The sequence below is a fragment of the Coregonus clupeaformis genome, chromosome 2 (assembly GCF_020615455.1).
Source record: "Coregonus clupeaformis isolate EN_2021a chromosome 2, ASM2061545v1, whole genome shotgun sequence".
Classification (NCBI taxonomy): Eukaryota; Metazoa; Chordata; class Actinopteri; order Salmoniformes; family Salmonidae; genus Coregonus; species Coregonus clupeaformis.
This window is the reverse complement of record NC_059193.1, coordinates 1,118,779-1,144,815: the sequence shown is the minus strand read 5'-3', so window position 1 is coordinate 1,144,815 and position 26,037 is coordinate 1,118,779. Positions and strand designations below refer to the sequence as shown.

Below are 26,037 nucleotides of genomic sequence, written 5' to 3'. Positions count from 1 at the left end.
ATATCCCCTCTGTTAGGTGTGTTATCTCTAGATATACTCTACACCATATCCCCTCTGTTAGGTGTGTTATCTCTAGATATACTCCACACCATAGCCACGGGAAGTAGGGGTGCTGAGGGTGCTGTAGCACCCCCTAAAAAAATCAGATTTTTAAAAATTGTATTAATAATAAAAAAATATTAAAAAGTCCTGTATTAGCAGGTCCAAAAATAAATTACCCCCCCGTTGGCGAAATAAAAACACAGCCCCACCACCCCCAAACATCTTCCCGCGGCTACACTGTCTATATTATGTCTGTGCTGATCATGTTATATCTTCATGGTCTGTGCTACAGTATATGTCAATGTTATTGGTTTCGGCTTCATCTCTGTGTCATATCCTGATGTTATTCTTTACGTTCCACAGAGAACATGATCAAGTACACAGGGAGCCCCGACAGCCTGCGCTCGCGCACACCCATGATCACACCCGACCTGGAGAGCGGGGTAAAGGTGTGGCACCTGGTCAAGAACCACGAACACGGGGACCAGAAGGAAGGAGACCGTGGCTCCAAGATGGTCTCTGAGATATACCTGACCAGGCTGCTGGCCACCAAGGTGAGTTATCACACACACACCTAGACGAGAGAGAGAGAGAGAGAGAGAGAGAGAGAGTTTGGATGTGTTCCATGCTCTTTGTTTAGCGGTTCAGACAGACAACACTCCGCCTGGTTCCGTTTTGTGCTTCTATAATGGGACTGCTTAGTTGCAGGATTCACATGCATGCACACTCACACTCATCAACAGAGTTGTTGGCAGAGATGGCTGAGGAGGCAACAGAGATATGGAGAGAGAGTGTCGTCTGTCATTTCTCTGGCGTGTGCTGTGATTGCCAGCGAGCAGTCACTGTGGAGCTGTGTAATTAATATGGCAATGCTCTCTCTGTGAAGCACATGTACCAGACCCACAGTCTAACACTCTTAGACAGACAAAAACACTCAGTCAATCATTCACACAGACAGACACATACAGTGCATTCGGAAAGTATTCAGACCCCTTCCCTTTTTCCACTTTTTGTTACATTACAGCCTTATTCTAAAATGGATTAAATATTATTTTTTTCTCATCAATCTACACACAATATCCCATAATGACAAAGCGAACACAGATTTGTAGAAATTTTAGCAAATGTATTAAAAATAAAAACCTTATTTACATAAGTGAGACTCGAAATTGTAATGAATGCTCGGACAGAGTGGTAAGATCCAATCGCAGAATCGCGATGCTTTATTAGAGTACAGACAAGGGAATAGCTTAATCGTGGTCGGGCGGGCTGTGGTCAAAACCGGGCCAGGCAGAGGTACCAAGGGAGCGGGCTTAGTCGTAGTCGAGGTCACAGGCACAGGATCAGAGAACGGTAATCACTGGGGTAGACAAGTAGAGGATTAAGCAATTCGGGGAGTCAAACAACAAGGCACAGGTCGGATACACGGGTAATCAAAACCAACAAACTCTCTCTCTCTCTCGGAACATTAACGCTTAGCAAGTCACAATGGAACAATACCTCGCACCGACTGAACTTCTGAGCACACCTTAAATCCTACACTAATTACTGACAGGTGTGCTCAGAACTCAGGTGAACCAGATCGAGTCTGATGACTCCCCCTCTCTGTAGATCGGGGAAGTGTCAGACTCTGACTAGACCCAGCCAACCCCCGATCCCTTACAGAAATTGAGATGTTTCTACAACTTGATTGGAGTCCACCTGTGGTAAAGTCAATTGATTGGACATGATTTGGAAAGGCACACACCTGTTTATATAAGGTCCCACAGTTGACGGTGAATGTCAGGGCAAAAACCAAGCCATGAGGTCGAAGGAATTATCCGTAGAGCTCTGAGACAGGATTGTGTCGACGGTCAGATCTGGGGATGGTTACGAAAAAATTTCTGCAGCATTGAAGGACCCCAAGAACTTAGTGTCCTCAATCATTCATAAATGGAAAAAGTCTAGAACCACCCAGACTCTTCCTAGAGCGGGCCGCCCGTCCAAACTGAGCAATCAGGGGAGAAGGGCCTTGGTCAGGGAGGTGACCAAGAACCCGATGGTCACTCTGACAGAGCTCCAGAGTTCCTCTGTGGTCCTTCCAGAGGACAACCATCTCTGCAGCACTCCACCAATCAGGCCTTTATAGTAGAGTGGCCAGACGGAAGCCACTCCTCAGTAAAAGGCACATGACAGCCAACTTGGAGTTTGCCAAAAGGCACCTAAAGGACTCTCAGACCAAGAGAAACAAGATTATCTGGTCTGATGAAACCAAGATTGAACTCTTTGGCCTGAATGCCAAGTGTCAAGTCTGGAAGAAACCTGGCACCATCCCTACGGTGAAGCATAGTGGTGGCCGCATCATGCTGTGGGGATGTTTTTCAGCAGCAGTGACTGGGAGACTATTCAGGATCGAGGGGAAAGATGAATGGAGCAAAGTACATAGGGATCCTTGATGAAAACCTGCTTCAGAGTGCTCAGGACCTCAGACTGGGGGCGAAGGTTCACCTGCCAACAGGACAACGACCCTAAGCACACAGCCAAGACAACGCAGGAGTGGCTTCGGGACAAGTCTCTGAATGTCCTTGAGTGGCCCAGCCAGAGCCCGGACTTGAACCCGATCTAACATCTCTGGAGAGATCTGAAAATAGCTGTGCAGCAACGCTCCCCATCCAACCTGACAGAGCTTGAGAGGATATGCAGAGAAGAATGGGAGAAACTCCCCAAATACAGGTGTGCCAAGCTTGTAGCGTCATACCCAAGAAGTAAGTAAATGAGTAAAGGGTCTGAATATTTATGTAAATGTGATATTTCAGTATTTTTTTCTTCTTTTTTTCCTGCAAATTTCTAAAAACCTGTTTTAGCTTTCTCATTATGGGGTATAGTGTGTAGATTGATGGGGGGAAAAACAATTTGATCAATTTTAGAATAAGGCTGTAACGTAACAAAATGTGGAAAAAGTCAAGGGGTCTGAATACTTTCCGAAGGCACTCACAAAAAGTGTGTTTGACAAACACACAAACTGACACACACCCACACAACACACATGCCTCCCTCCCCCCACACACACACACACACACAAACTAACACACACACACCCACATAACACACACACACACACTGAGCAATGCTCTATCTCCCTGTGATTACCCTGGTCAGGGGGGAATGCGATGCAGAGACGGCGTGTCATCTTTACAGATGGAGTGTTTTTGTGGAGTAACCGGTTTATCTTGGGGACCATCACTCTTGGTGAGGGATGACTGGGCCGACAGCACTGTAATTGACTGCGTTTGACTTTTACCTCGCCAATAAATACCGTTGGTCGGCCCGGCGCTGACATCCCCCATTTTAGGTCCATCAGTGTCACTCTGATGGGGGGGCAAAGGGCTTGTTTCTTGATTGTATCCTTCTATTCCTCCTTTCCTCCTCTCTCTCTCTTTCTCCTTCTCTCTCTCTGTTTGTGACGACATCAGCACCCCTTCAATCACTCAGTCTTTGCTGTTTTGTTTTCTTTCCACTCATCCTAAATGATAGGGTAGATCTGATGCAGGCATCACTGTCTGTCTGTCCTCTTCCTAAATGACAGGGTAGATCTGATGCAGGCATCACTGTCTGTCTGTCCTCTTCCTAAATGACAGGGTAGATCTGATGCAGGCAGCACTGTCTGTCTGTCCTCTTCCTAAATGACAGGGTAGATCTGATGCAGGCATCACTGTCTGTCTGTCCTCTTCCTAAATGACAGGGTAGATCTGATGCAGGCATCACTGTATCTTTTAGGCTAGACTCTAGATTACACATTTTCTTTAAAGTGCAGTGTAATGATGGGCTAGGTTTCAGTGTCTGTGTCTGTGTGTGTGTGTGTGTGTGTGTGTGTGTGTGTGTGTGTGTGTGTGTGTGTGTGTGTGCGTGTTTTCAGTGGACTGTAATGGCAGCTTGTGCTCTCAGGGGACAGATGAAGGACTATCATGATGAGGTTGTCTGTCTGTGGGATTCCTTATGCACACACATATATATATATATATACTCACATATATAACACACAAACACATATTACACAAACACACACTCTACATGTATAACAGCTTCCCTGCCACTAAACTGTCCCCACGATGACACGGGGTTTGAGGAAGAAATGTATCTTTTCATCTTCATAGGCAAATGATAAGCTGTCAGAAATGTGGGACACGGTAGAATCACGGCTGTGATTGTCAGCTAACTGGATTCTCCTCTCCTCTCTTCTCTCTGACTCAGTCACCGCTCCAGCCAAAATGGGATTTTTATTTGCCGCTCATGCACACCTCTTCTGACACGCTGCGCGCTTGTGGCTCTTTCCAGATAGGGTTTCCTCACTGTCACGTCTATTCATTCTGTCCTCTCTTCTCTTCTCCCTCTCTCATTCTGTCAGCTCATTCGTTACAAGTGGATTAGATTCTCTCTTTCTATCTATCTCGTTTTCTCTCTCTCTCTTCTCTCCTCCTTAAAGTCGAGAACATTAAATCAAATTAGGGTCAATGGTGCAGTGTGTGAGCTAATCCCTCCACACAAAGAGGCTTAGGAGATGCGCCTCCTGTTCCCAGATATTATTAAAAGTGAACTGTGAAAAAACAATTTCCCATCAAAGCCCAGAGATTTAGGACCAGAGAGAGATGGAGAGAGAGATGGAGAGAGAAAGATGGAGAGAGAAAACACATCAGGAAACACCATCAGATACACAGGATAAAACACACTCTCAGTCAGACACACACACCACAGGAGGCTGGTGAGGGGAGGATGGCTCATAATAATGGATGGAATGTAGTGAATGGAATGGTATCAAACACATGGAAACCATGGAAACCATGTGTCGGTAACACTTTACTTGACACCCAGTGTCAGAACACTAGGTTACACCACAGTCTTTTTATTTTTTTATTTTTTTTTACAATATTCAATTATCATTGTAATTGCGCACACATTGATGTCAGACATGCACCTGCCCCAATGCTCTGTTGCTGATGACAGAGATTAATCGAGGGGCAGATTTCAGGAGCAAGACACCCTCTTTTTGACTGATGACTGATATAAGGGCATGTACGTGATAGGCCTATCTGGCATTATGATGGTCATTATGATGGTCATTATGTATTTTCTTAGTCCAAGTAAAGTGACACAATGGTCACAATGCTTATTTAATTATTTGAAAAAAGTTATTTAAGTTATTTAAAATATGATGAAAAAATGATGATAATTCATTACAATAACAAAAGATTTAAGAAACAAACGGAAGGAAACTTCTTGGCAGGGAAAAAACTAATTTGAATAAATGTGGGTTTTGACACTCTTATACGGGTGTCAAAACCAGCCATAAAATAACACAATATATGTCACAACAGGTGTAAATATATTGGTCATGACAGTGTTATGACCATATTATGACAAGTTATGTCAGCTGTTATGACATGTTATGACATGGTTATTACTGTGTCATAACGTGTTATGACACTGGGTGTCAAGTAAAGTGTTACCGATGTGTTTGATACCATTCCGTTCCAGCTATTACTATGAGCCAGTCCTCACCAATTAAGGTGCCACCAGCCACCTGTGACACACATACACCAGTTGCATTTAATGAAGTGAAACGTACACCTTAGACACTAGATGTAGATTGTAAAAGATCTGCCTTTAGAAGATGCTATGCTTCTGATACCTGAGATGGACTAATACAACACTGTAGGAGAAATGGACAAGACACTCACTTAGGCTAGGATCTGGGCTTTAGCTCGACAGGCTAAGTGCCTCATCTCAGTGAAACAGGACCGGGCTCCTTGTTGGTCAGTGGTTTTGCACACACCTGTCACCATTCTCTCTCTCTGTCTGTGTGTGTGTTGTCTGTCGCTCACTGCTGATATCTCTCTCTGCTTCCACAGGGCACTTTACAGAAGTTTGTGGATGACCTGTTTGAGACCATCTTCAGCACGGCCCACCGAGGCAGTGCCCTGCCCCTGGCCATCAAGTACATGTTTGACTTCCTGGACGAGCAGGCTGACAAGCACAGCATCCATGACCCGCATGTCAGACACACATGGAAAAGCAACTGGTGAGACACTGGAGACATCTTGCCTTTCCTGTTATTTTACTGTGTACTTAAACAGGTTAACATTGGAAGTGTACGGCAACCTCCCCATACACACACACACACACACACACACATACAGTAGGTAGAAACACAGACACATGCACACTCTCGTATACACACACACACACACACACACACACACACACACACACACACACACACACGCACACACGGAAGTATATCAGAGAGAAGATGGCATTGCCCTAAATCTGTCTCCCCCCTCCACCACCACCTCCATGCCTACCCATGAACCATGGTGTGTGTGTACAATCTTCATTAAATCCAATGACGGAGAGCTAATCCCACTGGCAGCCAATCAGGGTAGCTGGCTCTGACATTACCATGGTTACCGACCGGGACCGAGCCGCCCGTAGTCGCCAGGGCGAGGAAACCAGGGGAGGCTAGGTGAAGGAAGTGGACTCCAAATGAATATCCTCTGATTCATTTAGACCCGTGTCCCCTCCTGAAGGGGTGTCAGGGTTAAATAACCTGGAGTGGATTAGAATGAGGAAGAGAGGAGGGGGTGGAGGAGAAGAGGAAATGGACTCAGTGGGAGTTAAACACCACGCTAATAACTAATTAGCCCCTGGCCTTCGCCAAGGTCCCATCAATTCCCTCAGCTCTGGTCCAAAGGACCATGGGGCTGGGAATTGGTGTGTGGGGCAGTCGGCCGGAGGAGAGTGGAGAGAGAGGGGGAAGGAGAGACTATTTACTTTATGGTCATAATTTTTATCCTTCCCAGCTTCTGCGTTATTGCAACATTTAGACATTAATGGAATCACTCTTGCAAGAGGGGGAACGTTAAACAGTCATTTATCATAACACACCGGCAACACTTACACAACGCTTAGTGCCTGGTGCTGATTCCACTGTCAGGGAGTTCCAGGTCCTCTCTCTGCATGGGTTGCTTTCTGCTTGTTTGTTTGTGAGAGTGTGTGTGCATGTGAGTAAGTGTGTGTGTGTGTGACAGTCTGTCTGTCTGTGTGTGCATGTGTTTCCACCCCTGAGTGTTGTTAAAGACTGCATTCTGCTAGAACAAAAAGCTGATCCATTCAGAGTGATACTACAACAGGTCCAGTCGTCATCCACAACCCATTAACAACACCCTGCCCACTCAGAGCACCATTTCCCCTGTCCTACACCAAGCAGTGGTGGCCTATCCTTCAAACCAGATTATTAACTACCCCCAGCCAGCTCAGAGCACCATGTCCCCTGGCCTACACCAAGCAGTGGTGGCCTATCCTTCAAACCAGATTATTCTCTGCCCTGTGTATTTCTCCAGCAGCAGAGATAGAATGAAATAATCCAACCTAACCTGAGATTGAAACTGAGAGACACACAGCTGTGTGTGGTTTCCAAGAAACAATCCTGTCATTGTCATGTCTCTGGATGAGAGCAGTCTATGAGCTTAAAGTCTAGACCTTTTTCTGTACAGGAGTTATTCATAGATATGTAGACCATGTTAATAGACTGAATGAATGTGAGGCGTGGGTATAATAGTTCATCATTAAGACAGTTTTTATTTGTTTAGGGGTTGATAATAGACTATTTTCCTGTCAGCCATAGTTTTTTATTCCCAGAAGCAGGCTGGCACAGGAAGAGCCTCTGACAGACAGATCTTTCATCATCACTCAGTCCAGTGCATGGTTGACTGTATAATCATCCACCATGGTTGACTGTGTAATCATCCGCCATGGTTGACTGTGTAATCATCCACCCTGGTGACTGTGTAATCATCTACCATGGTTGACTGTGTAATAATCCACCATGGTTGGCTGTGTAATCCTCCACTGTGGTTGACGGTATGATCGTCCACCATGGTTGGCTGTGTAATCATTCACCATGGTTGGCTGTGTAATCATCCACCATGGTTGGCGGTGTCATCATCCACCCTGGTTGACTGTGTAATCATCCGCCGGCAGAGGAGGCTGGTGGGAAGCGCATCTGTTTTTATACCTGTGCGAGTGCATGCCTTTCTGCATCACTTTGTCTGTGTGTGTGTTGTGTTTGTGCGTTTGAGTCACAGACTCCTAGAGCTCCTCCAGATGGTATCTTTTGGATTAGCAGTCAGTGTGTCGACATCTCCCTCTCCTCCTCTTTCTTCAGTGTGTGTGTGTGTGTGTGTCCCTTCAGCTAGCAGTGTTTTAATTAGCAGCTTCTAGAGCAGACTGGCACACACATGCCCACACTACACAGCACACACAACTCATCTGTGTCCTTAATCACATAAAACCACCACACTCTCCCAACGACAGCAGCAGCAGGCAGGAAGACACATCCCTCTGAAGTTTGACAACAGTCTGGAGATATTACAGTGATATTACAGTCACTAAATCACATTCTCCATATAGAGATTAGATTCTATTTCTACCCAGGCTACAGTATGAGTAACAGTATTTTCTGTAATGATCCAAGATTATACTGTTTGTTGTTTGATTTGATTTGTGGGTATTGGGTCAATATTAATCCATCCTCGTTCTGTGGAAACCCAGGGATTAATCCTGCTGATGTTAGCTAGGCCAACACTCACTAGCCGTGACAATGACCATAATAATAATACATTTTATTTTAAGTGCTTTTCAAGATGCCCAAAGTCACTTTAAGGCAATTCCATGGTAATGGAACCACACAGAGACTGATCCTTCACCGCAAAATGCATTCCAAACAAAAACCAATGACCTCAAAGTTCAACAAACCATGACCTCTCCGAACAACTTACACTGCCCAAAAATTTTTACAATAACATTTACTGAAAAAACCATAGGAGTTAGCAAGACCACACAAACAGATCTGGGACCAGGCTAAACACTCACTAGCCTGGACACTACACTGTAGCGTAATGCCTCAGTGCTGTACACTCTCACCTTCCCTTAGTGGAAGTGTTGTTGATGTCTGACTGACAGTTTACAGATCACAGAGCCACATTAAGTATCTGTGAAGACTTTAGCTTCATCTCTGGAAAGAAAAAAGCAGTAACAACTACATTCAAGCATCTGTAAAATATGTCAGAAGATGTCAATTCAAAGGAGACAATTGCTCCCTATATATCCCAATGTGTTTGGACTCATTGGATATATTTTAGCAAGGCTATGTTATTTCAGACCCCACAGACAACAATCAATGTAGAGGATGCACAATGATCAATGGCCTTGCAATATAACCAAATACCACTTAGGCAGAGCTCAGGTCATCACTCATACCCATGCTTGTCTACCCTGGGCTTCGATCCTGGTATGAATAACATACTTTACATACAGTTCGGGGAAAAGTTAGCTTGTAAGGAGGTATTGGCAGAACAATTGCCACAATGCAAACACATTTCTCTATCGTCTCCTAGCGATAGTTTGTCACATAAACCTGTATTGTGTCACATTCACTGAACTCTAAATATCATTATGGACATGGTCCAGAGACGGAACGTGTGAAGAGACTCTTTAAATCTGACCTTTCGCCTCGGAAACCATCTAGACCTTAACCTAGCATTGGCCAGCTGTGCCAGATTGACGACAATCAAGACTTGCATCGCGGCGGTGTTAATATCCTTTTGATCCGTCCGCTAATCCCAGAAGATTCGTCCAGATTAATTCAGTCATAATGCCAAGGTTTCCCTCGCCAAATCCTCTTTTGTTAGGTCGTACAGCTGAATGATTGTAAAGCAGGTTGGGGGTAGGACAAATGTCAGGAGAGAGAGAGAGAGAGAGAGAGAGAGAGAGAGAGAGAGAGAGAGAGAGAGAGAGAGAGAGAGAGAGAGAGAGAGAGAGAGAGAGAGAGAGAGAATATACACAATAGCATCTGTGCTACCTCTCTCCAGGCCAACAAATAATAAACAGACTTGTGTTTTGATTATTCTAGACAGGCATGGAATGGGCTGCATGTCTAAACAAGGCAATAGGAACAGTGTCAGTGTGAAGCCCCCAGCGAAGCCCCCAGACACAGCTGGAAACCATGAAGCCCTGGCGCTGCCTGCTTTTAAGATTAGGGCTTTATTAAATCGTGCACACATCAAATAGAACGCATCAGCAACAAGCTGTGTACTAGATTGTAAAGTGAATGGGTCCTCATTCCCTTCTGCCACTGAATGTGTTAGCTCAGACCGACCGCATCCACCTGCTGGCTTTAACCAATGTGAGTTGTTGTATGTTCAGGGATCTAATCTGCTTGGACTTGGATTGGAACAAGGATTGTTATTTAAGTCTTCTGTTTCATTTGTTGTGTTGTTCTATCACAGAGATGCATTCTTAGAAATGTACCTTGTGTATGTTATGGTAATAGACTGTTCTCTGTCCCCTGTAAGTCCAGGGTGTTGTGTTTACATCATGTCCTTAAGTCTAGCTGTCTCCCCTATAGCCTACCTCTGAGGTTCTGGCATTCCAGGATGACATGATATTCCCTAACTCTCTCTGTCTCTCCCCTATAGCCTACCTCTGAGGTTCTGGCATTCCAGGATGACATGATATTCCCTAACTCTCTCTGTCTCTCCCCTATAGCCTACCTCTGAGGTTCTGGCATTCCAGGATGACATGATATTCCCTAACTCTCTCTGTCTCTCCCCTATAGCCTACCTCTGAGGTTCTGGCATTCCAGGATGACATGATATTCCCTAACTCTCTCTGTCTCTCCCCTATAGCCTACCTCTGAGGTTCTGGCATTCCAGGATGACATGATATTCCCTAACTCTCTCTGTCTCTCCCCTATAGCCTACCTCTGAGGTTCTGGGTGAACGTGATCAAGAACCCCCAGTTTGTGTTCGACATCCACAAGAGCAGCATCACGGACGCCTGTCTGTCTGTGGTGGCCCAGACCTTCATGGACTCCTGCTCTACCTCCGAACACCGCCTGGGCAAGGACTCACCCTCCAACAAGCTGCTCTATGCCAAGGACATCCCCAGTTACAAGAGCTGGGTGGAGAGGTGAGAGGCTGGTGGGTGGGTTGGTTTGGGGGGGTGCTTTGTGTGTGAGGTGGGTGGGTTGGTTTGGGGTGTGTGTGTGCTGTGTGTGTGAGGTGGCAGGGTTGGGTTGGTTTGGGGTGTGTGCTGTGTGTGAGGTGGGTGGGTTGGTTTGGGGTGTGTGTGTGCTGTGTGTGTGTGTGTATCTACAGTATTTGTCTCTCTCTCTTTGCAAGTTTCTAAATAGACCTGAGTGTAACATGAGAGGACAGTTCAATATGTGGTCCATAAACATCCCTGATAGACTGTAGTCTGCCTCCTGTCTCATAAGTACACACAGTGGGGCTGTAGTGTTATCATCCAGGGGCCATGGAGGAGACTCCAAATGAAAACACACTGGGAATGGATGGCAGTGCCTCCTAGGGCTGGAGAGGTAGAGGGGAGACAGGCACAGACAGAGAGCCGCAGCGTGTTCCCTGTCCTGCCCAGGTACAAGAATATGAGTCTGAAGTTATGGGAGCACCGCTGTACAGCAGTAGTGGTGGTCATTTGTCAAAATTAGAGTTGTATTCCATTTATTTGGTCAGGGGCAGAGTGCTGAATAAAAGATGGGGCCTGTGAATCGGTTCCAAAGTATTTATGTGTTAGTGCTCAGCGCTAGCCGCAGGACAGGGACATAATGTATGTGGTGCTTAGATGACTGGAACCCAACAAGGAGTTTTGGCTAGGGCCATATTCATCAGGCTGAGATACTGTGTGTGTGTGTGTGTGTGACACTGTCTGTGTGTGTGACACTGTATGTGTGTGTGTGTGTGTGTGGGTGTGTGTGTGTGTGTGCGTGCGTGTAAGCATGTGCTTGTGGTTTTGAATTAACGGTGCATGATCTATATGTTTGTCGGGTGCACTTATAGTTGTTCCCAGTGATCTATAGATGGGTTATTTTATAGTTGTTCCCAGTGATCTATAGATGGGTTATCTTATAGTTGTTCCCAGTGATCTATAGATGGGTTATCTTTCAGAGGATGGTTGCTTGTGGTTGTTTGCTACTTTAAATATGGATGAGACTGTTTAGCATAAGAGCGTTAGCGGAGACTGCATTCACAGTAAACCCTGCATATGTCGGCTCAATCAGAAATTACCTTTCAATTTCAATCGTGTTATAGCGCTGAACTTCAGCGATACGAATTGAATCAAGCCCTTAGTCTTCATGAGGCTTGGCAGTAGACGGGACAGAGGTGTGTGGAGGGTAGGGATGCTTGGTTGGGATGTGCTGCAATACAAAATTTCCATGGTCCTCCATAGTATCAGACGATCTTGTCATTATCTCAATTGTTCCAGGTGGTGCTCATTATTTGGAGAGGAAATGACGAATTCAAATAGCTGAAATACTCAGTCAACCTCAGGTTAAAAACACACAGGGTATACAGAATGTGATTCTACATCACAGGAGGCTGATGAGGGGAGGACGGCTCATAATAATGTCCGGAACAGAGCAAAGGGAATGGCATCAAACACCTGGGAACCATTGGAACCATGTGTGTGATGTATTTGATACCGTTCCTCTGATACCGCTCCAGTCATTACAACGATCCCATTCTCCCCAAGTAAGGTGCCACCAACTTCCTGTGTTCCACATGTGGACTTTCTCAGAACCAAACCGCAATTGTCAAGACAGCGGTCATTTTCCTAGGAATCATGGGTAGCGTAGTTCTCTGTAAAGATAAATTACTACTATATAGCTAAAAGCAGCACTGCCAATCTAGAAGTTGTTAAGCTTCATTTCAATGTGTTCCTGTTAGCATTACTGTTAGCGTTCCCTGCTCTTTGCTGGGGCGCTTGAGTTGATTACCGATAAGGGCCGTTTCACAGGCTGAGTCTGACCTGCAGCTAGTGAGTAAACTGTTGACGTGTCATGTGGAAATTAGGAGCGGGAGATGCTGACGGGGTTTGGCAGCCGTGGGAGATCGGGAGAGTGATAAGATTCTAATCAGAGACTTCCTATCCACACTGAGGCTATAAAGATGGTCCTATTATCTGTGGACCAATTGGCATTTATTTCTGAAGCATAGAAATCTGTGAAGGAAGTATTCATGTCTAAGGTCAGGAGTCTTTCCAGAAAATCTAATTAGCTTAGTCCATCCATATGATTCTGAGATCTAATGTGTCTATAGGTGAGGTTTAGTTGATCCATCCATATTGTTGTGAGATCTAATTTAGTGTCATTTTGGTATGATTAGTCCTTCCACGTCATTGAGATCTATTTTAATTAACAAATTAGATCTCAAACTAATATGTATAAACCCTGCACAGCTTACATCTCACAATCAGGATAGCCACATTAGATCTCACAGTCATGTTGATAGGCAAATTAGATCTCAGTCATGTAGATGGGCTTTTTCTCTTTCCACATGCCTGTAAGATCTAAGCAGCGCAGTATTCATTCACATTATTGTGAGATCTAATTTGTTAGAGCTAAGCATACCTGAAGGTTGTGATGTGCATTGAGACCATCAGCATATTCACACAATTTAATTTGCCCATCTATATACAATTGACCCTTCGCTAAGCCCTGTCCCAGAATTTTGGGCAACCAATCGCAGCTCTCGAATGGATAGCAACTGTCATCGAGTCCAACACCTCAGACAAGCTCAAGTCTCTCTTCACTCTCTCGTCCTTCTCTCGTCCTTCCTTCTCTCTCTCCACTGTCTCTTCCTTCTCTCTCTCCACTGTCTTCTCTTTCTCTCTCTCCACTGTCTTCTCTTTCTCTCTCTCCACTGTCTTCTCTCTCTCTCTGTCTCTCTCTCTCTACACTCCCTTCCCTCTCTCCACACTCTCTTCCTTCTCTCTCCCCCTCTTTCTCCCCACACTCTCTCTCATCCTCATCTCTCTTCCTTCCCCATCTTCAACCCCCCCCACCCCACCCCCCCACTCTGTCACACACACATCCACAGGTCTTCAACTCTGCTTCCAATCCAGCCCGACACAGACACTTCAGTCACACCGTGAAAAACACTTCAAAGAGACAGACTGCAGAGTTTAACTAAAGAAATAAGGGGGAAAAGAGAGGAGGCGGAGTGAGAGGAATACTCAGGCAGAAGAGACATGTCTTCCTTTGATTTCTCCTCCGTTCTACATCTTCATAAGCGCTGTGGAGGTTAGCGGTTATTGTATAGCCGTACCTGGGAGGGGCTAGGAGCACCATAATGGAAGCCTATAGCTTGGTCATGGTACGTTGGGGGATCGGGCGGTTTGCCTCTGGCCCTGTAGTGGAGCTCTACCCCTCTGGGAAGATGCTACCTTAACATGTTATTACTGTATGACATCCACAGAAAGCAATCTGAAATGATTTAACACAAGGAAGAAATCCCGTGGGTCTCGGCCGGTACATGAGTTCCTACAACTGTATCTTACTAACTCAGCACTTTTATGAAAGCTGACATCTTACAGGATTTAAGTTGTGTTGGGGTTTTGTTGATTTATGTCGCATTGGCACAATATGACGGTTGGAGTGGTTTGCAAGGGTTGGACATACATGTTCCCCCCAGAGCCTCCTACTACACACAGAGAGCCCCAGAGCCTCCTACTACACACAGAGAGCCCCAGAGCCTCCTACTACACACAGAGAGCCCCAGAGCCTCCCACTACACACAGAGAGCCCCAGAGCCCCCTACTACACACAGAGAGCCCCAGAGCCCTCCCTACTACACACAGAGAGCCCCAGAGCCTCCCTACTACACACAGAGAGCCCCAGAGCCTCCCACTACACACAGAGAGCCCCAGAGCCTCCTACTACACACAGAGAGCCCCAGAGCCTCCCACTACACACAGAGAGCCCCAGAGCCTCCCACTACACACAGAGAGCCCCAGAGCCTCCTACTACACACAGAGAGCCCCAGAGCCTCCCACTACACACAAACTGTTGTTATTCATTCCATCCAGTTGGAGTGGTATTTGAGGTGGGATTTAATTGGCCCCAGACAATGACAAGTTCATCAGACCCGTCATATGCAGTTCATTTGATCGTCCGCTCTCATAGAAGATTACAATGGGAAATCAAAGTGAAAACCCCTCTTTCAAAAAGGAGTGTATCAGGGGAAATTGCATACTTACATTCACAGCTCTCTGGGGGGTCTTGATAGACCTCTGAACAGAAGGAGGCTGTTAACTGGATTTTGCATCTGTCTGCAAAACAAAAGTACACTTGTTACCATCGTGATTCTACCATTCATTGGATGTCAAAATCAAGCATAGCAGGACCCAACATCCCTAGCCTGACAACAAATACCAAATACCAAATGTCAAATTCCAAGTCGACCGTCTAGCCAAGGGGTAGGCAACTAGATTTAGCTGCAGGACGATTTTTGTCGGAGCGGATGGTCGGGGGACGGGAACATAATTATAATAATTTGTACACTGCAAATTGACCACAACTAAGCTGAAAAATAAATTATATTGGAAAATAACAATAATTTCATGCCTTGATTAAATTGAGACACGATCACATACGTCTCTTTTTTTATTTGTGGGAATACTTGGGAACAGATTTCCTAAATTAAAATATTTTTTTGCTGAATTCCAAAACGAAAATCTCTTGCGAGCCGGCAAAATAAATCACTTGTGGGCCAGTTTTGGCCCGTGGGTCGCCGGCCCCTGCTTTAGCCCCTACCGTATGGTAGGTGTGATTTCCAGTATGTTTAGATCAAGTGTCTAAGAAAGGAGATGATTTGGAATTGGGCCCAACGTCGTCAACTTGAACTAGAGATCTCAGGTGGACCTGCTGTTTTGCCTGGAGACAGAAATACCTCCCATTTCCTTTACCCTCACAAACCCCACGACTCACTTCCTCCAATTGCCCTCCTGCCCTGCGCAGGTGGCCGAGGTGTGTGTGTGTGGGTGTGACCTTCCTGTGATCTTCCTTACTTTAAGTAACCTGCAATGCCCACCTGCCACGTATCCTGCTCTGTTAGCTTAATAGCCTCGGTTTCTTTTCTCCACACACACACCACACACTTATCTGGCTAAATTTGGGGTGTCCAGGAGCAGTTGTGCCGCAGGAATTAAACAGGTAATGATCATCTTTAATGAAAGAGTTGACAGGGGGGCCTCAGCTGCTGTTGACACTGACTGATTACTTCTCCTCCTCCAGCTCTCTTTACCCTGATGCAGCTGAGAGCTTCCTGGAGACACACTCTCTGTGTGTGTCTGTGGGAGGGAGGGAGGGAGGGAGGGAGAGGGAGGGAGGGAGAGGGAGAGGGAGAGGGAGAGGGAGAGGGAGAGAGAGGGAGAGAGAGAGAGAGAGAGAGAGAGAGAGAGAGAGAGAGAGAGAGAGAGAGAGAGAGAGAGAGAGAGAGAGAGAGAGAGAGAGAGAGAGAGAGAGAGAGAGAGAGAGAGAGAGAGAGAGAGAGAGAGAGAGAGAGAGAGAGAGAGAGAGAGAGAGAGAGAGAGAGTGTGGGAGTGTGTGGGGGTTTGGATGTGTTCCATGCTCTTTGTTTAGCGGTTCAGACAGACAACACTCCGCCTGGTTCCGTTGTGTTGTTCTATAATGGGAGTGCTTAGTTGCAGGACTCACATTCATGCACACACACAATGTACAAAAATGTAAATGTCTATTGAGAGTCAGGGCAGGGGGTTCCGCTAAATGTTTTCTCAGGGCTGCTTAGACTGTGAAAAGTGATTGGAGGCAAGACAACTGTCTCTAACGGTGCATCATTCCTATTCTAAAGGCTTAAACGTCACTCAGTCTTGAAACAACACTGAAAGACCACCGTGAAATTTAAAGACCAAGAATAAATCATTTTGGGGTGCGTGTGTGTATGTAAATATAGTTATTGTAGAGTTCACTAATACAGTCTGCTATGTGTGTTAACGCCACAGGTACTACTCAGACATCAGTAAGATGCCGGCCATCAGTGACCAGGACATGAATGCGTACCTGGCAGAGCAGTCCCGGATGCACATTAACGAGTTCAACAGCATGAGCTCCCTCAGTGAGATCTACTCCTACGTGGGCAAATACACAGAGGAGGTACGGCAACACACTGTGGACAAAAATCACACGTTACTCAAGACAGGAAGCAGTGTGCCGTTTGGCACACAGACAGTCTTTCACAGTTGGGTTTGAACTAGACATGTATTGTAGATTACTTGTAGGTTCAAATGATCTGGATTATGTATATAAAATACATTTACAAGCAACCCAGACGCCGTATATCAGCGTTTTTCAAACCTCTCCTGGAGGACTCCCAACCATGTCTTTGTTCTAATCCAGAGATAGCACACTTGTCAACTTATATCATCAAGCCATTCTGTCATTGAATCAGATGTGCTAGTTCAGGTCTTCAACTAAATTGTGAGATGTCTAGTGGTCCCAGAGTAAAGGTTTGAGAAACACTGTCATACAGAAACAACATTTCTTGTATGTGCCATTACTCCGCCATTGTTAGCTGGTGTGTGAGGCTGGGCATTTAGTAAGTGGCTGACATTAACACGTGGACTGGCTGTGTGTGTCTCCCTCTGACAGATTGTGTGTGCGCTGGAGCAGGACGACGCCGCCAGGAAACAGAGACTTTCCTTCAAGCTGGAGCAGGTGGTGGCCTTCATGAGCCTGGAAAGCTGAGGACCGCACTTCCCAGGGCGCACTGGGAGACCCGTCAGAAACCGAGCCGTGCCTGAGCAAAGACCTGTCCATCGATCTCTTCACCATCATCATCAGAACTCCTCTCCTTTTCAAATACACATTTCCCTTTTTCTTCCTCTTCCTGACAAGTGTTTGGCATCTCATCCGCTCAGCTTCATAGGACGTGTAGAGAAGACTGGCTGATGGACTGACTGGAGAGGCGGCGGAGCTAGGGAATGCTTTTCCCACCATGAAATGGGAAGGCCTCATCCCAGCTTTGCTGCGTAGAAGAGTCTGATGGAGGGGTGGTTATCTGCCAGCTCACCATATCGCCATAATTTACACCTTCATGTTGGGGGAGAAACAAACAAACATTCTATTTATGTTGCCTTTCAAAATAACGCTGATAGCAAAGTATTTTGCAACCACAATGTTGGGCGTCAATTTGTTCAGACTTTCTGAATAGGATATTAGTCAATGAAACTACTACAAAGTACAGTTAATTGTAGTGCTATAGTCAACATCACATAAAATGTGGAAAAACAAAGTGGTATTATATCAATGAGGAAAGCAAAATGCCCACCTCTGAAGGCAAAGAACGGAAGGTTTGCCTGGTTCACACAGTTCCTACTAGTTATTCATACATACTGTAACTGGATGATTGGGAAATAGGCTAACTCCAGAATTTGTTTTCTCAATGTAGCTTTGAGGTGTATTTAAAGAGACTCCGATAGGGGCTGGGGAGAGTTAGTGCTTCTTGAATTTTCAATTTTTTTCTGTAAACCTGACTGACTTTGAAACACAGAGAAGAACAGAGTCCCCTTTGTGGCATTGGCGCAAGTCTGCTCCCACCCACCAACCAACCCCTCCATGTAACTCTATAGATAAAACAATGCTCATCTTCTGAATCCGTCTGGCTTGTGTGGTACCTGCTAAATTATCCTGACTACTTTAAGACTCATTAGTGGAGGGCAGACCCAGGTCTGTCTGGTCCTCCTCTGTGACAAGAAGCACACGTCCAACTCTTGACCATAGTGACATGACCGCTCTGACATCTGGAACGGTCAGTCTGACCCGTGTGTGTTGCTAACAGATGGGGGTCACTCGCCGGTCTATCAAAGCACACACACAGAAACAGATACACACTGCAGCTGTCCAAGACCTGTTCTGAGGGAAACACTACTTCTGATACACCCTCTGATCACACTGTCTGAATACTAGGGGAGCTGACTGACATCTACTGAGAGGAGGAGAGTGACGCTTTACTAGAGCAGTCTTACCATGGACCCGTGCTTTACACATGACAGAGACGGTGCGGTACTGCCTAAATGGGATCTGCTTTGCTGAGAGAGAGAGAGTGATTCTTTCACTGGACCTTCTGTAAAGACTTGGGACAGGGGGAATCAAGTGATGGACATAACTGGTCAGCCGAAAAACCAAAGGAGCTTGACATTTAAAAAGACAAAAAAAGTCATTTAAAACAATGTATTTAAAGTGCTACAAAGGAAAGGAAATGACACAGGAAAAGGATTTGGTGAAAGAAAAACCCACCCCACAACAACAACCAACAAAAACTTAACCCTGTGTGATTTTCTGACCTCAGTGTGCCGAAGGGGGAGCCGCGGACGAGTCCCGCCCTCCTCGCCGTCCCGGTTTCTCCCGCGTTTGGCACACCGTTTTTCTTCCCTCTTTGTCCGGTTTTCCACGTCAGTTTTTTTGCACAAGTGTGGAGACAGCTTCCACGCGGGAATCCCAAACTCGGAGCGCTCTGGGTCGCTCATGTTGTGTGTTAGTGTAGTCGTCCTCTGCGGCCTTCTCCAAGCCTCAAAAAGCTGAAACTAGAGTGGGAAAAACAAACAAGTGAACGTCAAATAGACGACCGGAAACTAACGGACATGAACAGACTTGTGGAATGTGATAACCTGGATGAGATAGATAAATAGATGGAGAGAGAGAGAGAGAGAGAGAGAGAGAGAGAGATGGAGAAACGATGGAGAAACCCTCCTTTCCTTTAGACCTCTGACCTTTCTTTTGCCTTGACAACGTGCCCCATGTGGTGATGTGAATGTGTGAAGACCGCCCTCGGTCCACCTTGAGTCCTTATTGGCTTTTTAAGCGCATGTAAAACTTCAATCTAAAACAAAAAAAAACAGGAAAATAGAGAAAATAAGCCTTGCAAATGATGACGTGGATGTGTTATTTTCTTTACTTTGCTTGGAAGAAAAATCAGATGGAAAAAAGTGGATTGTTCATGTTAAAACTATAACTAACCGTTAAGGTGGAACCTTTATCTCCTGTTCAGCCCATGCAAACCTCTCATTAACATGTTTTGTGAAAGTGTTAGATGCTAATAAGAATAAAGTGGTACCTTAAAATCCAATATATTATATACCCTTGCATGCTGACCTATTTGGATGTTATGAAACGGAACTGCCTTGCAATCAAATATATTTATCTACTGCTACTAGGAAACTTTTAAACGGTTCACAAGCAAAAACGGTTATTTTAGATTCTCATGGACTGATATAGTACAATAACTCATGACTAAGTTTTCCTTCATTCAGTCCTTTTGCTTAGTCCTTTTAAGGTAGATTGTCCTCTACCACCCACCCATATTCATGTTTCATTAGTTTGTGACTATTCACCAGTTCCAGAGCCCTCAGGTTTTGGGTCTGGTAGACTGATTCTCCAGTGAGCTTCTTGCTCTTGTCTTGGCTGCTATTGCATCTCTAGCGTCTGTCTGTGTTTTCATCCGGAAACTATCTCCCCTAGCCTATAACCTTACCTTTTGATTCTATTATTTTATTATAAAAAATGTTACATTTATTTTTGTAAGTCTAGGACTGGCTGCAAAGCTACCTTGTAAACGTCTTATTGCAGCACGTTACTATAGTTGTGGATATGTTTTTTAGATTCTGTTTTGACAGTTGTTTGATCTGAAGAGCTCAGTGCATACAGAACAAGCATTAGGAAGAGGGCTTTCAGGGTTCAATGCAAAAGTTTGCTCATACAAAACCCATTTAGCTCACAACATATCCTCGTTATTGGGATTTTTATGGTCTTATGGGGTGTACAATACATTCAAGTCAATCATAGATGACTTGTCTGTAAATATCTGCTGTCCTTCGATTCTACTGTTACATCAACAGGGGGACTGCACACACTTACTGAAAAGATACTGGTTGTTTTTACTCAGAAACCCCCTCTCCTTTGGACAGTTTCAAACGATTAAACGTCTCTTGATTAACTAATCAAAGACAAACAGGTGTCTGGAAGCTTCAATAACCAGACTAGTTCTGATCCTGAAAGCTTTTGATTTACTTAGTTGATTGAGTTTTGTAAATTGTGTTTTATTTCTGTCATACCATCCCTGTCCATTGTGTCAAATGTATGGAACATATCATCCTCAACTGTCTAAAGGGGCGTGTTCTGTCAGTGGTTGGTGTTCAGGTTCGAGGGGGTACATTCATGAACAGCGCGTTCTCTGGACGTTCTACACTGCCAACATTTTCAAACTGTTCACAAAGCTTGTAATCAAATGAACCATAAGAAAGAATAGAAAGGAATCTACTGTATTCATTCAGTCTGATGGAAAATGTGATTTCCCAGGAAATGTAGTTGGGAAATAAGACTGAGCTTGGCAGGGAACTCAACGTTTAGGAGCCCTTGTTAAGTTTAGAGGCTGTAAATTGACCCACTATCACCCATGTATCATATTGTGTCTAGCTACCCAAAAGTTTCCTCCTCTCTAAGTCCATTGTTTTTATTTGGTGGTGAAGAGAATGAATGTCCTAGAATCTCGTAGTGAATCTGCCCCCCGGTGTTGTAACATACGGTGTTTCCATTTTTCCCCATGCTCCCCAGCGACAAAGCTCGTCTGAGACTACTGACCCCTTTGTTGCCGAGGTACTCGATAAAGCTTCCACCTTCAACGTTTTGTAGGAACTAAAGATAGGTCCTTCTAGAGCTCAGTGTTATAGCAGGTGTTACAGAAACAGTAGAAAATACTTTTACTATTACCATATTTGCTGAGAGATAAAGAGTATCCTATAAAGAGATAAAAGCTAAACCTGGGGGGGAAAGACCAGCTTCTCTAACTTTGCTATAATTAATTGTATACCTGTGTATGTAAATATAATGCATTCCTATTTTGCAGTCAAGAACAAAATACTATTTGTAATATAGAATAAACTTTATTATGAAACAAAGTGGTTTGTAGTTTGTGTTCATTCATATGAAATTATTTATTTAAATCTTGTTATTTTAGATGGCACAGCAGGTGTGAAATGGAATTAATGGAATTCATTTCATATAATGGGAAGCAAAATGCACCGTTTCCCTCAGAGTAGAACAGCACAGGTGATGCAGAAACCTATAGCACTTTGTTTTAATATGTTGTATGGTAACCCTTTGTAGAAAAGCAATTGTACACTTGAAGTTGTTTGTTGTGATGGCTTCGCCTCGTATCTAAGGCCGCAGCACAGCCGTGCTAAAAACAGTCACAACACACGCCCTCTCGTGTACAATTGCTTTATAGGCAATTCCACGGTAACATAATGATGCTGAGACTCAGATTTTCACTTTTAAATGCATGTCAAACAAAAACAAACGCTTGCAAAGTCAAACAAACCATACAACTCTATGCACAAGGACTACTTGTATCAATTTCCACTGAACATTTTACAAAAACATTTACTTAAAGAACAGAGCAGATGCAAAGTTTGGTAACAGAATGACAGTTGGTGCTGTTTGTGCCGTCATTCTGTTACCAAACTTTGCATCTGCACTGTTCTTCAAGTGAATTTGTTTTTGTGACATTTTCAGTGGAAATTGTTAAAAGTTGTCCTTGTGCATAGTTTCTCAATTTCAGAACATTATCTTTCAAAGTACTGACCATTTTAGCTGAGCTGGTTAATATTACTGTGGTAAAAATTCCACTGCAGTCCAATATGAGCTTTGTAGTAATTATTTATTTGTTTATTTGTCAGGGACCATGTACAACATGCCATTGCACCAGATGTAGCTAAATAGAAAATGTTCATCTGTAGTCCCTAGTAGGTTTGCTAGCCAGAGAAATGGCAAAATTCCCATTGGTGCAGAGTAGTTAGCATAGCTAAGCTAATAGGGACTGAACGGATGAAGGAAGTTAAATAATGGGAAAACATCCAATACTTTGACTGAAGGTATCAAACGGCTGAGGTGAATTACAAAGTAAATAAACCCACAAAAATGTGCTAAATACACTGAGCCATCAAACAGCAAGGACAGAAGGGAGCCATACAACCAGGGACGGCCTGTTCAATAGGGCGATATGGGCGACGCACTGCCAAACGGGAAAAGGAAGGGATTTTTTTTCTAATCAATTATATCACGGCAACAGTAGTTATCAGTGTTGTAATCTATACGTCTGATCTGCCACAGTGCCACACTGCCACTAAATGTCGAATCAGGCTAAAGTCGTGCTTCAAATGGCTCCACCCCCTTTTGGGGCGATTTCAGTCAGATTGAAAATCGCCCAGAACTTCTGTCATAGACTCCCATGTAAAATCTATTTTTTTCAAATTTCAGAGCCTTCAATACAATCTCAATGGGTGTCTGTGGGCTTGCACTTACGCGCTTTCGTCATACGTTACGTAACCATGAACGTAACTGAGAAAAGAGTGGATTGTTTGAAAGAAGTTCCTTTTTGTCGTCGAACAAATTAAGATAAATTGGCAACGAAACAATTAGGACCTCCCAGACCAAATTTAATAATTCAACAGGTTTCTACTAAAGGCGGAAAGTCCTACACCCGAGGATTTTCCAAAAATTGGTACTGAACGAAAAAGACATTGCCACTCACTCAACTGGATGACGAGGGATACAGGCTAGCTGTCCGCCGCCACAACGATGAGGTTAGTGTTGATAATCACAAGTTTACTGGATGTGGATATGGTGTAATAAAGGCAGTTTGTTCAGAGGTAAATATATCTGGAATCGCGTTCACGGACCCGTTCGTCAAACTCTTAGGGAGCTATAAATTAAGCCCCATTACTTACCATATCAGATAAGAGAAATTGCTGCAGCTACATATATTTTACATCCTGGCCCTACATAGTTCACTATTTGCATCACTTACCAAAATATTACATGTGGTCATATATGCTTGGAAAGTGGAGATGCCATAGAACGTCAAAAAAGTAAACATTGCTGGAGACACATTGCCGTTTTGGAGAAGACATCGCGTTTGCTAGCGAAGAGATTTGTTGTGGCAAATGAACTTGGGCTGGGAATTGCCAGGAACCTCACGATAAGATATATGCATCAGCATTGCGAGTCTCATGATTCTATACGTATTGCGATTCGATACTGTGATTTTATTGCGCACCATATGTCTGTTGCAGAGGGATCAGAAAGCCATGAGAACGAGTTTTGATCAGTCATGGAAATAAAAGTGCTGAAAACAAATTGGCTCCCAATGTGAAAAGATTGAGAACAAGCTATGAAGGAACAATAATGGTGTTTTGGTGCAGGTACAGCCAACTAGCGCTAAAATATTGCGATATTGTCAATACAGTATATCGTAAAGTATCACTATGTAACTCGATTTCTTTCACCCCAATCCCTCAAATTAACGGTAAATAACTGAATTGTTTGCCCCACATTTAGCTAAGATGATTAGCTAGCCAGCTAAAATGTTTTAGTTAGTTAGCAGTCGCATCTACAATAGTTTACTGTCAATAACATGTCTCCAAAAATGACGTGGTGTCTCCAATTGTGTTGACATTTTACAATTGCAATGCGCATCCATGAGTATCCACTTTCTGTAGCTCAGCTGGTAGAGCATGGTGCTTGTAACGCCAAGGTAGTGGGTTCGATCCCCGGGACCACCCATACACAAAAATGTATGCACGCATGACTGTAAGTCGCTTTGGATAAAAGCGTCTGCTAAATGGCATATTATTATTATTATTATTATTATTATTATCTGAAGAGAGCCCAAACATTGTGTGCAGACATTTTATGCAATAAATGAAGTAGGTTCAATCTAGTAGTTCTGATCTTCTGATTGGTCCTGATGAGTTGGGCGAGGTCCCCTGCAGGCTACTGTCACTGTTGCATTGGCTCTGAGTCGGGTTCTCTGTCTTCAAATGTTCAGCCTAAGAGAGGGGATTTTTGTGTGTGTGTGTGTGTGTGTGTGTGTTTAACAGTGATGATGTGTGTGTGTGTGTGTGTGTTTAACAGTGATGATGTGTGTGTGTGTGTGTTTGTGTGTGTGTGTGTCCTCAGAGCAAGAACTCGTGAGTTGGAAGAACTGAGAGGCCTATGGCGTGGGTGTTGTCCTTGGCCACCTGCTGACAAGGCTGACAAGATAGGACCCTTTTGTCCATTGTTATTGGATAGGAACAGAACTTATAACCAGCTCCTGACCTAAATAGATCTTAGCACAACATTTTACTCAACATATCATATTCCATATTCACTATAACAAATATATTTACTACGACATTAGCAAGAACCGCCACATCCTCAGCCGGCTAATCCAGTGTGTGAAGTTTTGCGGAGTGTTTGAGTTAGCTTTGCGAGGCAAAGATGAAACTGAGGGCTCCACCAACCCTGGTAAGCCAACACTTTTGAGATCAGTCAATAAATGCTTCTGGTATTGACTTATATGCTGCCCCTGTCTTCATGTTGTTGCTGGACATATCTTTTTTTAAATGTGTGTAGGTCACCTAAATCATCAGAAAAATTGCCCCTCCTGAGAATTTTTTCAGGAGCCGCCACTGCATACAACATGCCTGAGACGCCAATCAATTAGCTCACACCTGATGCCAATTAGGCTGCCTGTGGCTGTAAGAGAATCCCAGCGCTTCAGACAGACAGTTCTCCTGGTCAACAGATCTGGGATCAGCTTTCCTGTACACTACATTATCATTTACCATTATATAATATATATAATATAATATGCCATTTAGGCAGACGCTTTTATCCAAAGCGACTTACAGTCATGCGTGCATAAATTTTTTTTTTTGTGTATGGGTGGTCCCGGGGATCGAACCCACTACCTTGGCGTTACAAGCGCCGTGCTCTACCAGCTGAGCTACAGAGAACCACTAGCCATTAGCAGGTAAGAATAACACCAACCCTGGGGTTGCAGTAAAGACCAGAAAAAATGACGGCAAAGAGAGAGAGGGTGACAGAAGAGGAAAGAGAGGGAGGTTAGAAAATAGAGTGGAGAGAGAGAGACCTGCCAATCTGAGTGAACCCACAGTGAGGGAGGGAGGGAGGGAGGGAGGGTGTGTGTCACTCTTCCTCAGCATGGGGTGACGGGGACAGGGAATTGAATTGGTCCTTGTGTCACCCTATATAGCAGCCACTGAACTGGGAGTAATGGGGGAGAGAGAGTGGGAGAGGGCGCA

General features: G+C 44.4%; 1 protein-coding gene across 3 annotated transcripts in view; it reads left to right on the top strand.

The window, feature by feature from the left end:
- Window positions 1-21,846, top strand: part of LOC121550041 (plexin-A4-like) — a 415,766-nt gene extending 393,920 nt beyond the window's left edge. For 2 of the 3 annotated variants that reach the window (XM_041862120.2, XM_045225661.1), the window contains exons 28-32: window positions 406-596; window positions 5,928-6,097; window positions 10,834-11,046; window positions 16,897-17,047; window positions 17,543-21,846. In XM_041862120.2, coding sequence (XP_041718054.2) covers window positions 406-596; window positions 5,928-6,097; window positions 10,834-11,046; window positions 16,897-17,047; window positions 17,543-17,638 — 821 coding nt within the window. In that variant the 3' untranslated portion in view covers window positions 17,639-21,846. The other variant, XM_045225663.1, reaches the window with a different exon arrangement.
- The last annotated feature ends 4,191 nt before the right edge of the window (window positions 21,847-26,037 follow it).